The 17,696-nt window shown below is 51.4% G+C and overlaps 1 protein-coding gene across 3 annotated transcripts in view; it reads left to right on the top strand.

The window, feature by feature from the left end:
- The window catches only part of myo10l3 (myosin X, like 3), a 186,610-nt gene that overhangs the window by 111,809 nt on the left and 57,105 nt on the right, over positions 1 to 17,696 (top strand). For all 3 annotated transcript variants that reach the window (XM_036959515.1, XM_036959516.1, XM_036959514.1), the window contains 3 exons: positions 6,716 to 7,043; positions 7,137 to 7,246; positions 7,349 to 8,399. In XM_036959515.1, the coding sequence (XP_036815410.1) occupies positions 6,716 to 7,043; positions 7,137 to 7,246; positions 7,349 to 8,399 (1,489 nt within the window). The remainder of the gene's footprint in view (positions 1 to 6,715; positions 7,044 to 7,136; positions 7,247 to 7,348; positions 8,400 to 17,696) is intronic.

The raw sequence follows: 17,696 nt of genomic DNA, 5'->3' as shown, positions 1-17,696 counted from the left end.
TTTAGTGCAGGGGGACAGTGACTAGGGGAGCTGGAGGTTGAGTGCAGGGGAGGTGGAATCTGCTGGGCTTAGGGGAGTGACTAGGAAGGCTGGGGGTGAGTGACTTGAGGGGCTGTGGGGAGTGACTGGGGGGTGGTAGTTCGTTTATATACTGGAGGGGCTGGGGGAGAATGACGAAGGGACAGGGAACAGGGCTGAGGGAGAGTGACTAGGGGACAGGGAAGAGGACTGGGGTAGAGTGGCTAGGGGACAGGGAAGAGGGCTCGGGGAGAGTGACTAGGAGGGCTGGCGGAGAGTGACTAGGAGGGCTGGCGGAGAGTGACTAGGAGGGCTGGCGGAGAGTGACTAGGAGGGCTGGCGGAGAGTGACTAGGAGGGCTGGGGGAGAGTGATGAGGGGACCGGGAAGAGGGCTGGGGGAGAGTGACTAGGAGGGCTGGGGGAGAGTGACTCGGAGGGCTGGGGGAGAGTGACTAGGAGGGCTGGGGGAGAGTGACTAGGGGACAGGGAAGAGGGCTTGGGGAGAGTGACTATTGGACTGGAAAGAGGGCTGGGGGAGAGTGACTAGGAGGGCTGGGGGAGAGTGACTAGGAGGGCTGGGGGAGAGTGACTAGGAGGGCTGGGGGAGAGTGGCTAGGAGGGCTGGGGGAGAGTGACGAGGGGACCGGGAAGAGGGCTGGGTTAGAGTGACTAGGAGGGCTGGGGGAGTGTGACTAGGGGACTGGGAAGAGGGCTGGGGGAGAGTGACTAGGGGAGCTGGAGGTTGATTGCAGGGGAGGTGGAATCTGCTGGGCTTAGGGGAATGACTAGGAAGGCTGGGGGTGAGTGACTTCAGGGGCTGTGGGGAGTGACTGGGGGGTGGTAGTTAGTTTATATACTGGAGGGGCTGGGGGAGAGTGACTAGGGGACTGGGAAGAGTGCTGGGGGAGAGTGACTAGGGGACTGGAAAGAGGGCTGGGGGAGAGTGACTTTGGGACTGGGAAGAGGGCTGGGGGAGAGTGACTTCAGGGGCTGTGGGGAGTGACTGGGGGGTGGTAGTTAGTGTATGTACTGGAGGGGCTGGGGGGAGTGACTGGGGGGTGGTAGTTTATGTACTGAAGGGTCTGGGGGGAGTGACTGGGGGGTGGTAGTTAGTTTATGTACTGGAGGGGCTAGGGGGAGTGACTGGGGGGGCTGTGGGGAGTGATTGGGGGGGGTAGTTAGTTTATGTACTGAAGGGGCTGTGGGGAGTGACTGGGGGGTGGTAGTTTATGTACTGAAGGGGCTGGGGGGAGTGACTGGGGGGTAGTAGTTAGTGTATGTACTGGAGGGGCTGGGGGGAGTGGCTAGGGGAGCTGGAGGTTGAGTGCAGGGGAGGTGGATACTGCTGGGCTGGGGGGAGTGACTGGAGGGGCTGGGGGGAGTGACTGGGGGGGGTAGTTAGTTTATGTACTGGAGGGGCTGGGGGGAGTGACTGGGGGGTGGTAGTTTATGTACTGAAGGGGCTGGGGGGAGTGACTGGGGGGTAGTAGTTAGTGTATGTACTGGAGGGGCTGGGGGGAGTGACTGGGGGGTGGTAGTTTATGTACTGAAGGGGCTGGGGGGAGTGACTGGGGGGTAGTAGTTAGTGTATGTACTGGAGGGGCTTGGGGGAGTGACTGGGGGGTGGTAGTTTATGTACTGAAGGGGCTGGGGGGAGTGGCTGGGGGGTGGTAGTTAGTTTATGTACTGGATGGGCTGGGGGGAGTGACTGGGGGGGGTAGTTAGTTTATGTACTGAAGGGGCTTTGGGGAGTGACTGGGGGGTGGTAGTTATTTTATGTACTGGAGGGGCTTTGGGGAGTGACTGGGGGGTGGTAGTTATTTTATGTACTGGAGGGGCTGGGGGGAGTGACTGGGTGGTAGTTAGTTTATGTACTGGAGGGGCTGGGGGGAGTGACTGGGGGGTGGTAGTTAGTGTATGTACTGGAGGGGCTGGGGGGAGTGACTGGGGGGTGGTAGTTAGTTTATGTACTGGATGGGCTGGGGGGAGTGACTGGGGGGGCTGTGGGGAGTGATTGGGGGGGGTAGTTAGTTTATGTACTGAAGGGGCTTTGGGGAGTGACTGGGGGGTGGTAGTTTATGTACTGAAGGGGCTGGGGGGAGTGGCTAGGGGAGCTGGAGGTTGAGTGCAGGGGAGGTGGATACTGCTGGGCTGGGGGGAGTGACTGGAGGGGCTGGGGGGAGTGACTGGGGGGGGTAGTTAGTTTATGTACTGGAGGGGCTGGGGGGAGTGACTGGGGGGTGGTAGTTTATGTACTGAAGGGTCTGGGGGGAGTGACTGGGGGGTGGTAGTTAGTTTATGTACTGGAGGGGCTAGGGGGAGTGACTGGGGGGGCTGTGGGGAGTGATTGGGGGGGGTAGTTAGTTTATGTACTGAAGGGGCTGGGGGGAGTGACTGGGGGGGGTAGTTAGTTTATGTACTGAAGGGGCTTTGGGGAGTGACTGGGGGGTGGTAGTTATTTTATGTACTGGAGGGGCTTTGGGGAGTGACTGGGGGGTGGTAGTTATTTTATGTACTGGAGGGGCTGGGGGGAGTGACTGGGTGGTAGTTAGTTTATGTACTGGAGGGGCTGGGGGGAGTGACTGGGGGGTGGTAGTTAGTGTATGTACTGGAGGGGCTGGGGGGAGTGACTGGGGGGTGGTAGTTAGTTTATGTACTGGATGGGCTGGGGGGAGTGACTGGGGGGGCTGTGGGGAGTGATTGGGGGGGGTAGTTAGTTTATGTACTGAAGGGGCTTTGGGGAGTGACTGGGGGGTGGTAGTTTATGTACTGAAGGGGCTGGGGGGAGTGGCTAGGGGAGCTGGAGGTTGAGTGCAGGGGAGGTGGATACTGCTGGGCTGGGGGGAGTGACTGGAGGGGCTGGGGGGAGTGACTGGGGGGGGTAGTTAGTTTATGTACTGGAGGGGCTGGGGGGAGTGACTGGGGGGTGGTAGTTTATGTACTGAAGGGTCTGGGGGGAGTGACTGGGGGGTGGTAGTTAGTTTATGTACTGGAGGGGCTAGGGGGAGTGACTGGGGGGGCTGTGGGGAGTGATTGGGGGGGGTAGTTAGTTTATGTACTGAAGGGGCTGTGGGGAGTGACTGGGGGGTGGTAGTTTATGTACTGAAGGGGCTGGGGGGAGTGACTGGGGGGTAGTAGTTAGTGTATGTACTGGAGGGGCTGGGGGGAGTGACTGGGGGGTGGTAGTTTATGTACTGAAGGGGCTGGGGGGAGTGGCTGGGGGGTGGAAGTTAGTTTATGTACTGGAGGGGCTGGGGGGAGTGACTGGGGGGTGGTAGTTTATGTACTGAAGGGGCTGGGGGGAGTGGCTGGGGGGTGGTAGTTTATGTACTGAAGGTGCTGGGGGGAGTGACTGGGGGGTGGTAGTTTATGTACTGAAGGGGCTGGGGGGAGTGGCTGGGGGGTGGTAGTTAGTTTATGTACTGGAGGGGCTGGGGGGAGTGACTGGGGGGTGGTAGTTTATGTACTGAAGGGGCTGGGGGGAGTGGCTGGGGGGGGGTAGTTAGTTTATGTACTGGAGGGGCTGGGGGGAGTGACTGGGGGGTGGTAGTTTATGTACTGAAGGGGCTGGGGGGAGTGGCTGGGGGGTGGTAGTTAGTTTATGTACTGGATGGGCTGGGGGGAGTGACTGGGGGGGGTAGTTAGTTTATGTACTGAAGGGGCTTTGGGGAGTGACTGGGGGGTGGTAGTTATTTTATGTACTGGAGGGGCTGGGGGGAGTGACTGGGTGGTAGTTAGTTTATGTACTGGAGGGGCTGGGGGGAGTGACTGGGGGGTGGTAGTTAGTGTATGTACTGGAGGGGCTGGGGGGAGTGGCTGGGGGGTGGTAGTTAGTTTATGTACTGGAGGGGCTGGGGGGAGTGACTGGGGGGGCTGTGGGGAGTGATTGGGGGGGTAGTTAGTTTATGTACTGAAGGGGCTTTGGGGAGTGACTGGGGGGTGGTAGTTTATGTACTGGAGGGGCTGGGGGGAGTGACTGGGTGGTAGTTAGTTTATGTACTGGAGGGGCTGGGGGGAGTGACTGGGGGGTGGTAGTTAGTGTATGTACTGGAGGGGCTGGGGGGAGTGACTGGGGGGTAGTAGTTAGTGTATGTACTGGAGGGGCTGGGGGGAGTGACTGGGGGGTGGTAGTTAGTTTATGTACTGGAGGGGCTGGGGGGAGTGACTGGGGGGGTAGTAGTTAGTGTATGTACTGGAGGGGCTGGGGGGAGTGACTGAGGGGTGGTAGTTTATGTACTGGAGGGGCTGGGGGGAGTGACTGGGGGTAGTAGTTAGTTTATGTACTGGAGGGGCTGGGGGAGTGACTGGGGGGTGGTAGTTTATGTACTGGAGGGGCTGGGGGGAGTGACTGGGGGGTGGTAGTTAGTTTATGTACTGGAGGGGCTGGGGGAGTGACTGAGGGGTGGAAGTTTATGTGCTGGGGGGAGTGACTGGGGGTAGTTAGTTTATGTACTGGAGGGGCTGGGGGGAGTGACTGGGGGGTAGTAGTTAGTGTATGTACTGGAGGGGCTGGGGGGAGTGACTGGGGGGTGGTAGTTTATGTACTGGAGGGGCTGGCTGGAGTGACTGGGGGGTAGTAGTTAGTTTATGTACTGGAGGGGCTGGGGGAGTGACTGGGGGGTGGTAGTTAGTTTATGTACTGGAGGGTCTGGGGGGAGTGACTGGGGGGTGGTCGTTAGTTTATGTACTGGAGGGGCTAGGGGGAGTGACTGGGGGGAGTGACTGGGGGGTGGTAGTTAGTTTATGTACTGGAGGGGCTGGGGGGAGTGACTGGGGGGGGGTAGTTAGTTTATGTACTGGAGGGGCTGGGGGGAGTGACTGGGGGGAGTGACTGGGGGGTGGTAGTTAGTTTATATACTGGAGGGGCTGGGGGGAGTGACTGGGGGGAGTGACTGAGGGGTGGTAGTTTATGTACTGGAGGGGCTAGGGGGAGTGACTGGGGGGTGGTAGTTAGTTCATGTACTGGAGGGGCTGGGGGGAGTGACTGGGGGGGGGGGTAGTTAGTTTATGTACTGGAGGGGCTGGGGGAGTGACTGGGGGGTGGTAGTTCATGTACTGGAGGGGCTGGGGGGAGTGACTGGGGGGTGGTAGTTCATTTATGTACTGGAGGGGCTGGGGGGAGTGACTGGGGGGTGGTAGTTAGTTTATGTACTGCAGGATGTCACTGTGTGTTTGTGTATGATTGTTTTTGTTTATACCGATTTATTCTGTGAGGGGGGTGACTATCATAAATAACTGTTAGCGTGACATGGTATCCCAGGTAACCCAGCTGTCATCCCTGTCTTTTTAGTAGGATTTAACTTTCTCTGTAGGGGTGAGTCATACCAGTACGTCTGAATGATCTGTATCTGACATGTTTAATCAACCCAAAATAGACCATTTCAACTGTGTCCCAGCATAAGTTATGGAAGATGCCAGTCGAGATACACAATCTGGATTAGTAAGGTGTAAAAATAATGCCATTCTGAACCATTAGCAGACTCAGTGTTCATCTTCCCTCTGACCGTCTGCTGACTACCATTTAGAAACACAGCAGACAGTCCCCACACGTGTCCATCCTATAGTACTCGACCATGTTATTTTGTAAAGTAGAGTTTATCTAGTTATTCTGTGAACAAATGGCATCAATACCGGCCTGATTGAATAGTTGATGAGATGACCGCACAGTATTGTGAGTTCCAGACAGATGAGACATTCTACCCTGTCAGAGACTGAGACACAGCATAAATCAGAGAGACATTGTGCCCTGTCAGAGGCACAGCATAAATCAGAGAGACATTCTGCCCTGTCAGAGACAGAGACACAGCATAAATCAGAGAGACATTGTGCCCTGTCAGAGGCACAGCATAAATCAGAGAGACATTCTGCCCTGTCAGAGACAGAGACACAGCATAAATAAGAGAGACATTCTGCCTTGTCAGAGACAGAGACACAGCATAAATCAGAGAGACATTCTGCTCTGTCAGAGGCACAGCATAAATCAGAGAGACATTCTGCCCTGTCAGAGACACAGCATAAATCAGAGAGACATTCTGCCCTGTCAGAGACACAGCATAAATCAGAGAGACATTCTGCCCTGTCAGAGACACAGCATAAATCAGAGAGTCATTCTGCCCTGTCAGAGACACAGCATAAATCAGAGAGACATTCTGCCCTGTCAGAGACACAGCATAAATCAGAGAGACATTCTGCCCTGTGAGAGACCGAGACAGCATAAATCAGAGAGACATTCTGCCCTGTGAGAGAGACAGCATACATCAGAGAGCTTGTTCAGGCATCTAGACAGACCCCCTCCCACCCCCCACCACGTCAGCTCCCCTGGCCAGGGGTGTAAATTAGCCCTCCATGGAACGTGACGAAGTCCCCTCTCCCCTTTTACGTAGTGGGCAAGGTCACCCAGCCCCACATGGTTGGGAGAGAGGTCTCCGTGGGGCTGTGGCGGCCTGGGTCAGGGTTGAGGTTCTGGGCAGAGATGCAGGGCCTGGTGGGTGGTCCAGGAGATAGTGTTTGAAAGGTGGACAGCGTGTGTTGTCCTCTCTCTTGTAGGAAGAGCTGTAGGAGACAGTGAATGACAGTATGTCTTCTGTCCTTGTCTCTGCATTGTGCTGTCCCCTCCTGTAGGAAGAGCTGTAGGAGACAGTGAATGACAGTATGTCTTCTGTCCGTGTCTCTGCATTGTGCTGTCCCCTCCTGTAGGAAGCACTATAAGAGGGTGCTGGCCAGCACCGTCACTATCCAGAAGAACTACAGAGCTCACTTCTGGAGACGTGTGTTCCTTCGTCTCCGCACCGCAGCTGTCATTCTACAGAAACACCAGCGTGGTCGGCTGGCCCGAGGCCTCTATCGACACCTCTCTGAGGAGAAGAAGAGGATAGAGGAGGAGAGACGGCAAGTAGAGGGGGAGAGGAGGAGGCTGGAGGAAGAGGAGTTGAGGAGGAAGGAGGAGGAGAGACGGCAAGTAGAGGGGGAGAGGCTGGAGGAAGAGAAGAGACGAGAGGAGGAGGAGTTGAGGAGGAGGAAGGAGGATGAGAGACGGAGGGTGTTTGAGCTGGAGGAGGTGATGAGGAAGGAGGAGAGACGGAGGGTGTTGGAGCTGGAGGAGGTGAGGAGGATGGAGGAGGAGAGACTGGGACAACAAAAGGAGCAGGAAGCAGCGAAGAGAAAGGAGGAGGAGCTTTGCAACGGACAGCAAGTCGAAGACGAGGAGAAAGCCACAGCCAACAACAGGTACACTAGTAGCAGTGTGCCGGCTGTCATTCCAGTCTGTCTATAGCACTCTGTCTTCACTCTTCGTCTTCTACTCATCTTCCTCTTCTTCTCTCCCTTTAGGAACTCCCTGGAGATGGAATCTCCTGCTCCCCATAAGGAGGTGTCCCTGTCCTACTCCCTGCCCCACCACACCTCTGAGGAGGAGTCCTGTCAGATGGAGGAGATCCTTCGGCTGGAGAAGGAGATTGAGAGGCTGCAGCGCCAGAGGGAGGACGGGGTGTCCATGTTAGGGGACGGCCTGGGAGGGAGCAGGGAGGAGCTCCGGCAGAGGAGGGACGCAGAGATCTACCGGCTGGAGAAGGAGGCGTCTCGCGTGGCCACAGAGTTCCTGGAGCTCCTGGACTTTGGGGGTCTGGAACAGAGTCTGTCCATCGAGGAGAATCTCCACGACCCCTCAGAGAGCACCACTCCCCTGGCCCGGGCCGAGGAGGAGGAGGACGAGGGCTTCCATGCTGAGGAGGAGTGTCCCGGTAGCGGTATCCTCCTGCCTGACTTCCCTTTCCCCGTGGAGGTTCCTCTGGACCAGGAGGTCTTCTCCTCCCTCCCTCCTTCTCCTCCTGCCTTCGCTGAGAGTCTGGTAGCACATGCCCTGGCTCTCTCTCAGGCCCCGTGTTGTCCCCCTGTTTACTACCCCCTCACCTCTATTGTCCCTACACACCACCCAGCTCCTCCTCTCCCTGGCCTCACCAACGGAGGTGGGAAGGCTCTCTGTCACCAACCCACCAGGAGAATAGAGGTGGCTCCAGAGATCAACAGTGTGCCCAGAAGAGTGGGCGTAGTACCCGACAGACCCTGTGCCAGGGTAGATGTTATGCCAACTAGAATAGAGGCGGAACCCTCCAGATTCCCAGAGGCTGTGCCAGACAGGAGAGCAGAGCTAGTGCCCACTGTGCCTGTCCCAGGGGCCAGGGAGGTCAGAGAGGAGGTGTCATTCAGCGTCCTACCAGACACAGAGTCATACTGTGACCAGGAGGAGTTTGAGGAGGTGCAGGGGAGTACAGGTTCTGGAGACGTAGACAGTATCACGGACGGACATGCAACTGATGAGGTGCTGAGGAAATCATCCTGTACTCAGAACAGCCTGGACTCCTTCAGAGGCAGCTCAGACTCTGTGAGTACTACATCCTGCTGTACCAACTACACACTACTGTACCAACTACACCCTGCTGTACCAACTACACACTGCTGTACCAACTACACACCACTGTACCAACTACACCCTGCTGTACCAACTACACACTGCTGTACCAACTACACACTACTGTACCAACTACACACCACTGTACCAACTACACACTACTGTACCAACTACACCCTGCTGTACCAACTACACACCACTGTACCAACTACACACTACTGTACCAACTACACCCTGCTGTACCAACTACACACCACTGTACCAACTACACACCACTGTACCAACTACACACTGCTGTACCAACTACACACTGCTGTACCAACTACACCCTGCTGTACCAACTACACCCTGCTGTACCAACTACACACCACTGTACCAACTACACACCACTGTACCAACTACACACTGCTGTACCAACTACACACTGCTGTACCAACTACACCCCGCTGTACCAACTACACCCCGCTGTACCAACTACACCCCGCTGTACCAACTACACACCACTGTACCAACTACATACCACTGTACCAACTACACACTACTGTACCAACTACACCCTGCTGTACCAACTACACCCTGCTGTACCAACTACACACCACTGTACCAACTACACCCTGCTGTACCAACTACACCCTGCTGTACCAACTACACACCGCTGTACCAACTACACACCACTGTACCAACTACACACTACTGTACCAACTACACACTGCTGTACCAACTACACACTACTGTACCAACTACACACTACTGTACCAACTACACACCACTGTACCAACTACACACTACTGTACCAACTACACACTACTGTACCAACTACACCCTGCTGTACCAACTACACCCTGCTGTACCAACTACACACTACTGTTCCAACTACACACCGCTGTACCAACTACACACCGCTGTATCAACTACACACCGCTGTACCAACTACACACCACTGTACCAACTACACACCACTGTACCAACTACACACCGCTGTACCAACTACACACCGCTGTACCAACTACACCCTGCTGTACCAACTACACCCTGCTGTACCAACTACACCCTGCTGTACCAACTACACACCGCTGTACCAACTACACACTACTGTACCAACTACACACCACTGTACCAACTACACACTACTGTACCAATTACACCCTGCTGTACCAACTACACACCGCTGTACCAACTACACACCGCTGTACCAACTACACACCGCTGTACCAACTACACACCGCTGTACCAACTACACACCGCTGTACCAACTACACCCTGCTGTACCAACTACACACCGCTGTACCAACTACATCCTGCTGTACCAACTACACCCTGCTGTACCAACTACACCCTGCTGTACCAACTACACACTACTGTACCAACTACACACTGCTGTACCAACTACACACTGCTGTACCAACTACACACTACTGTACCAACTACACACTACTGTACCAACTACACACCACTGTACCAACTACACCCTGCTGTACCAACTACACACCACTGTACCAACTACACACCACTGTACCAACTACACACTACTGTACCAACTACACCCTGCTGTACCAACTACACCCTGCTGTACCAACTACACCCTGCTGTACCAATTACACACTGCTGTACCAATTACACACTGCTGTACCAATTACACACTGCTGTGCCAACTACACACTACTGTGCCAACTACACACTACTGTGCCAATTCCACACTGCCTACTACTGTGTCAACTACACACTACTGTGTCAACTACACACTACTGTACCAACTACACACTACTGTACCAACTACACACTACTGTACCAACTACATAGTACATACTTCCTCACCAATTACACACTACTGTACCAACTACACACTACTGTACCAACTACATAGTACATACCAACTACATACTACATACTACTTTACCAACTACACACTACCTACTGCTGTACCAACTACACACTGCTGTACCAACATACACCTTAGCCAAATACATTTCAATTTTTCTAAATGTTTCACAATTCCTGACATTTAATCCTAGTAAAAATGATGTCTTAGTTCAGTTAGAATCACCACTTTATTTTAAGAATGTGAAATGTCAGAATAATTGTAGAGATTTAATTATTTATTTAATTTATTTATATCTTTCATCATATTCCCAGTGGGTCAGAAGTTTACACACTCAATTAGTATTTGGTAGCATTGCCTTCAAATTGTTTAACGTGGGTCAAACATTTCGGGTAGCCTTAAACAAGCTTCCCACAATAAGTTGGTGAATGTTGGCCCATTCCTCCTGACAGAGCTGGTGTAACTGAGTCAGGTTTGTAGGCCTCCTTGCTCGCACACTTTTTCAGTTGTGCCCACAAATGTTCTATAGGATTGAGGTCAGGGCTTTGTGATGACCACTCCAATACCTTGACTTTGTTGTCCTTAAGCCAATTTGCCGCAACTTTGGAAGTATGCTTGGGGTCATTGTCCATTTGGAAGACCCATTTGTGACCAAGCTTTAACTGATGTCTTGAGATGTCTTTCAATATTTCCACATAATTTTCCATCCTCATGATGCCATCTATTTTGTGAAGAGCACCAGCACCTCCTGCAGCAAAGAACCCCCACAACATGATGCTGCCACGGTTGGGATGGTGTTCTTCGGGTTGCAAGCCTCACCCTTTTTCCTCCAAACATAACGATGGTCATTATGGCCAAACAGTTCTATTTTTGTTTCATCAGACCAGAGGACATTTCTCTAAAAAGTACAATCTTTGTCCCCATGTGCAGTTGCAAACCGTAGTCTGGCTTTTTCATGGTGGTTTTGGAGCAGTGATTTCTTCCTGGCTGAGCAGCCTTTCAGGTTATGTTGATATACGACTCGTTTTACTGTGGATATAGATACTTTTGTTTCCTCCAGCATCTTCACAAGGTCTTTTGCTGTTGTTCTTGGATTGATTTGCACTTTTTGCACCAAAGTACGTTCGTCTCTAGGAGAGAGACGCATCTCCTTCCTGAGTGGTATGACGGCTGCGTGGTCCCATGGTGTTTATACTTGCGTACTATTGTTTGTACAGATGAACATGGTACCTTCAGGCATTTGGAAATTGCTCCCAAGGATGAACCAGCCTTGCGGAGGTCTTGGCTGATTCTTTTTTGTTGATTTTCCCATGATGTCAAGCAGAGGCACTGAATTTGAAGGTAGGCCTTGAAATACATCCACAGGTACACCTCCAATTGACTCAGATGATGTCAATTAGCCTATCAGAAGCTTCTAAAGCCATGACATCATTTTCTGTAATTTTCCAAGCTGTTTAAAGGCACAGTCAACTTAGTGTATGTAAACTTCTGACCCACTGGAATTGTAATACAGTGATTCATAAGTGAAATAATCTGTCTGTAAACAATTGTTGGAAAAATGACTTGTTTCATGCACAAGGTAGATTTCCGAACCGACTTGCCAAAACTATGGTTTGTTAACAAGAAATTTGTGGAGTTGTTGAAAAACGAGTTTTAATGACTCCAACCTAAGTGTATGTAAACTTCCGACTTCAACCGCAGTTCTGTACCAGCTACATAGTACATACAGTGCTGTGTAAAAGTTTTAGGCATGCTGTAAGAATGCTTTCAAAATTAGACACGTTAATAGTTGATATTTATCAATTAACTAAATGCAAAGTGAGTGAACAGAAGAAAAATCTAATCCATATTTAGTGTGACCACCCTTAGTCTTCAAAACAGCACCAATTCTTCTAGGTAAACTTGCACAAAGTCAGGGATTTGGTAGGCATATAGTCAGGTGTATGATTAAACAATTATACCAAACAGTTGCTAACGATCATCAATTCAATATGTAGATTTGAAACACAAATCATTAACTGAAATAGAAACAGCTGTGTAGCAGGAATAAAACTGGGTGAGGAACAACAGAAACAGCTGTGTAGCAGGAATAAAACTGGGTGAGGAACAACAGCTGTGTAGCAGGAATAACAAACATCCGTGTAGCAGGAATAAAACTGGGTGAGGAACAACAGAAACAGCTGTGTAGCAGGAATAAAACTGGGTGAGGAACAACAGAAACAGCTGTGAAGCAGGAATAAAACTGGGTGAGGAACAACAGAAACAGCTGTGTAGCAGGAATAAAACTGGGTGAGGAACAACAAACAGCTGTGTAGCAGGAATAAAACTGGGTGAGGAACAACAGAAACAGCTGTGTAGCAGGAATAATAAACAGCCGTGTAGCAGGAATACATTTGGGCGAGGAACAACAGAAACAGCTGTGTAGCAGGAATAAAACTGGGTGAGGAACAACAGAAACAGCTGTGGAGCAGGAATAAAACTGGGTGAGGAACAACAAACAGCTGTGTAGCAGGAATAAAACTGGGTGAGGAACAACAACCAGCTGTGTAGCAGGAGTAAAACTGGGTGAGGAACAACAAACAGCTGTGTAGCAGGAATAAAACTGGATGAGGAACAACAAACAGCTGTGTAGCAGGAATAAAACTGGATGAGGAACAACAAACAGCTGTGTAGCAGGAATAAAACTGGGTGAGGAACAACAGAAACAGCTGTGTAGCAGGAATAAAACTGGGTGAGGAACAACCAAACTCAGCTAACAAGGTGAGTTTGCTGAAGACAGTTTACTGTCAAAAGTCAAGACTGAGTACAGCAACAAGACACGAGGTAGTTATACTGCATCAGCAAGGTCTCTCCCAGGAAGACAATAAGGCAGACAGGTCTCTCAGGTCTCTCCCAGGCAGACATTAAGGCAGACAGGTCTCTCAGGTCTCTCCCAGGAAGACAATAAGGCAGACAGGTCTCTCAGGTCTCTCCCAGGCAGACATTAAGGCAGACAGATCTCTCAGGTCTCTCCCAGGCAGACGGGTCTCTCAGGTCTCTCCCAGGCAGACAGGTCTCTCAGGTCTCTCCCAGGCAGACATTAAGGCAGACGGGTCTCTCAGTTCTCTCCCAGGCAGACAGGTCTCTCAGGTCTCTCCCAGGCAGACAGGTCTCTCAGGTCTCTCCCAGGCAGACAGGTCTCTCAGGTCTCTCCCAGGCAGACAGGTCTCTCAGGTCTCTCCCAGGCAGACAGGTCTCTCAGGTCTCTCCCAGGCAGACGGGTCTCTCAGGTCTCTCCCAGGCAGACAGGTCTCTCAGGTCTCTCCCAGGCAGACATTAAGGCAGACAGGGCTCTCAGGTCTCTCCCAGGCAGACAGGTCTCTCAGGTCTCTCCCAGGCAGACAGGTCTCTCAGGTCTCTCCCAGGCAGACGGGTCTCTCAGGTCTCTCCCAGGCAGACAGGTCTCTCAGGTCTCTCCCAGGCAGACATTAAGGCAGACGGGTCTCTCAGGTCTCTCCCAGGCAGACGGGTCTCTCAGGTCTCTCCCAGGCAGACGGGTCTCTCAGGTCTCTCCCAGGCAGACATTAAGGCAGACGGGTCTCTCAGGTCTCTCCCAGGCAGACAGGTCTCTCAGGTCTCTCCCAGGCAGACAGGGGTTTCCAGATGTCTAAGCTCTTTTGAAGAAGCACAAAGAAACGTGCAGCGTTGAGGACCTTAGACACAGTGGTCGGCCAAGGAAACTTACTGCAGCAGATGAAAGACGCATCATGCTTACTTCCCTTCGCAATCAGATGTCCAGCAGTGCCATCGGATCAGAATTGGCAGAAAACAGCGGGACCCTGGTACATCCATCTACTGTCTGAAGAAGTCTGGTCAGAAGTGGCCTTCGTGGAAGACTTGCGGCCAAAAAGCCATACCGCCGACGTGGAAACAAGGCCAAGCGACTCAACTATGCACGAAAACACAGGAACTGGGGTGCAGAAAAATGGCAGCAGGTGCTCTGGACTGATTAGTCAAAATGTGAAATATTTCGCTGGAGCAGAAGGCAGTTTGTTCACCGAAGGGCTGGAGAGCGAATGAGTGTCTGCAGGCAACAGTGAAGCATGGTGGAGGTTCAACAGTGAAGCATGGTGGAGGTTCAACAGTGAAGCATGGTGGAGGTTCAACAGTGAAGCATGGTGGAGGTTCAACAGTGAAGCATGGTGGAGGTTCCTTGCAAGTGTGTGGCTGCATTTCTGCAAATGGAGTTGGAGATTTGGTCAGAATGAATGGTCTCCTCAATGCTGAAAATAACAGGCAGATACTTATCCATCATGCAGGCATCTGATTAGCCCCTAATTTATTCTGCAGCATGACAACAACCCTAAAACATACAGCAAAAGTCATTGAGAACGATCTTCAGGGTAAAGAAGATCAAGGAGTCCTGGAAGTGATGTGATCTGATTCCTGATCTCAACATCATCGAGTCTGTCTGGGATTACATGAAGAGAGAGAAGCACCTGAGGCTGCCTAAATCCACAGAACTGTGGTTAGTTCTCCGAAATGTTTGGGCCAACCTACCTGCCGAGTTTCTTCAAAAACTGTGTGCAAGTGTACCTAGAAGAATTGATGCTGTTTTGAAGGGAAAGGGTGGGCACCCCAAATATTGATTTGATGTATATCTTCTGTTCACTCACTTTGCTTTTAGTGACATTTTCATTGGCAAGATTAGCAATTTACAGATGACATGCCAGCAAATAACACTCGCCACAGGAGTCGCTAGTACGCGATGGGACAAGGACATCCCTGCCGGCCAAACTCTCCCCTAACCCAGACGACGCTGGGCCAATTGTGCCCAGCGCCATGGGTCTCTCGGTCGCGGCCGAGAGACCGAGAGACCATGACTACATGGAACTCTATTCCACAGTACTACATAGAGCCATGACTACATGGAACTCTATTCCACAGTACTACATAGAGCCATGACTACATGGAACTCTATTCCACAGTACTACATAGAGCCATGACTACATGGAACTCTATTCCACAGTACTACATAGAGCCATGACTACATGGAACTCTATTCCACAGTACTACATAGAGCCATGACTACATGGAACTCCACAGTATTACATAGAGGGGGGCACACACACAAGACATGCACTCTACGCACACAAACTGTATGGGTGTTGTATTGTAGATGTGTGAGTTAGTGGCCTGAGGGAATGTTCTTCATGTGATGTGAAAAATGTTAGGAAATGTAATATTGTATAAAACTGCCTTAATGTTGCTGTACTGTAACTAATGGGGATCCATAATAAACCCCAGGAAGAGTATCTGCTGCCTTGGCAGGAACTAATGGGGATCCATAATAAACCCCAGGAAGAGTAGCTGCTGCTTTGGCAGGAACTAATGGGGATCCATAATAAACCCCAGGAAGAGTAGCTGCTAATGGGGATCCATAATAAACCCTAGGAAGAGTAGCTGCTGCCTTGGCAGGAACTAATGGGGATCCATAATAAACCCCAGGAAGAGTAGCTGCTGCTTTGGCAGGAACTAATGGGGATCCATAATAAACCCCAGGAAGAGTAGCTGCTAATGGGGATCCATAATAAACCCCAGGAAGAGTAGCTGCTGCCTTGACAGGAACTAATGGGGATCCATAATAAACCCCAGGAAGAGTAGCTGCTAATGAGGATCCATAATAAACCCTAGGAAGAGTAGCTGCTGCCTTGACAGGAACTAATGGGGATCCATAATAAACCCCAGGAAGAGTAGCTGCTAATGGGGATCCATAATAAACCCCAGGAAGAGTAGCTGCTGCCTTGGCAGGAACTAATGGGGATCCATAATAAACCCCAGGAAGAGTAGCTGCTAATGGGGATCCATAATAAACCCCAGGAAGAGTAGCTGCTGCCTTGGCAGGAACTAATGGGGATCCATAATAAACCCCAGGAAGAGTATCTGCTGCCTTGGCAGGAACTAATGGGGATCCATAATAAACCCCAGGAAGAGTAGCTGCTGCCTTGGCAGGAACTAATGGGGATCCATAATAAACCCCAGGAAGAGTAGCTGCTAATGGGGATCCATAATAAACCCCAGGAAGAGTATCTGCTGCCTTGGCAGGAACTAATGGGGATCCATAATAAACCCCAGGAAGAGTAGCTGCTAATGGGGATCCATAATAAACCCTAGGAAGAGTAGCTGCTGCCTTGGCAGGAACTAATGGGGATCCATAATAAACCCCAGGAAGAGTAGCTGCTGCTTTGGCAGGAACTAATGGGGATCCATAATAAACCCCAGGAAGAGTAGCTGCTAATGGGGATCCATAATAAACCCCAGGAAGAGTAGCTGCTGCCTTGACAGGAACTAATGGGGATCCATAATAAACCCCAGGAAGAGTAGCTGCTAATGAGGATCCATAATAAACCCTAGGAAGAGTAGCTGCTGCCTTGACAGGAACTAATGGGGATCCATAATAAACCCCAGGAAGAGTAGCTGCTAATGGGGATCCATAATAAACCCCAGGAAGAGTAGCTGCTGCCTTGGCAGGAACTAATGGGGATCCATAATAAACCCCAGGAAGAGTAGCTGCTAATGGGGATCCATAATAAACCCCAGGAAGAGTAGCTGCTGCCTTGGCAGGAACTAATGGGGATCCATAATAAACCCCAGGAAGAGTATCTGCTGCCTTGGCAGGAACTAATGGGGATCCATAATAAACCCCAGGAAGAGTAGCTGCTGCCTTGGCAGGAACTAATGGGGATCCATAATAAACCCCAGGAAGAGTAGCTGCTAATGGGGATCCATAATAAACCCCAGGAAGAGTATCTGCTGCCTTGGCAGGAACTAATGGGGATCCATAATAAACCCCAGGAAGAGTAGCTGCTGCCTTGGCAGGAACTAATGGGGACCCATAATAAACCCCAGGAAGAGTAGCTGCTGCCTTGGCAGGAACTAATGGGGATCCATAATAAACCCCAGGAAGAGTAGCTGCTGCCTTGGCAGGAACTAATGGGGATCCATAATAAACCCCAGGAAGAGTAGCTGCTGCCTTGGCAGGAACTAATAGGGATCCATAATAAACCCCAGGAAGAGTAGCTGCTGCCTTGACAGGAACTAATGGGGATCCATAATAAACCCCAGGAAGAGTAGCTGCTGCCTTGGCAGGAACTAATAGGGATCCATAATAAACCCCAGGAAGAGTTGCTGCTGCCTTGACAGGAACTAATGGGGATCCATAATAAACCCCAGGAAGAGTAGCTGCTGCCTTGGCAGGAACTAATAGGGATCCATAATAAACCCCAGGAAGAGTTGCTGCTGCCTTGACAGGAACTAATGGGGATCCATAATAAACCCCAGGAAGAGTAGCTGCTAATGGGGATCCATAATAAACCCCAGGAAGAGTAGCTGCTGCCTTGGCAGGAACTAATGGGGATCCATAATAAACCCCAGGAAGAGTAGCTGCTGCTTTGGCAGGAACTAATGGGGAT

Source organism: Oncorhynchus mykiss, chromosome 22 (genome assembly GCF_013265735.2).
Source record: "Oncorhynchus mykiss isolate Arlee chromosome 22, USDA_OmykA_1.1, whole genome shotgun sequence".
In the NCBI taxonomy this organism is placed as follows: Eukaryota; Metazoa; Chordata; class Actinopteri; order Salmoniformes; family Salmonidae; genus Oncorhynchus; species Oncorhynchus mykiss.
The sequence above is the reverse complement of the archived record's forward strand: the minus strand, read 5'-3'. Positions and strand labels throughout refer to the sequence as shown.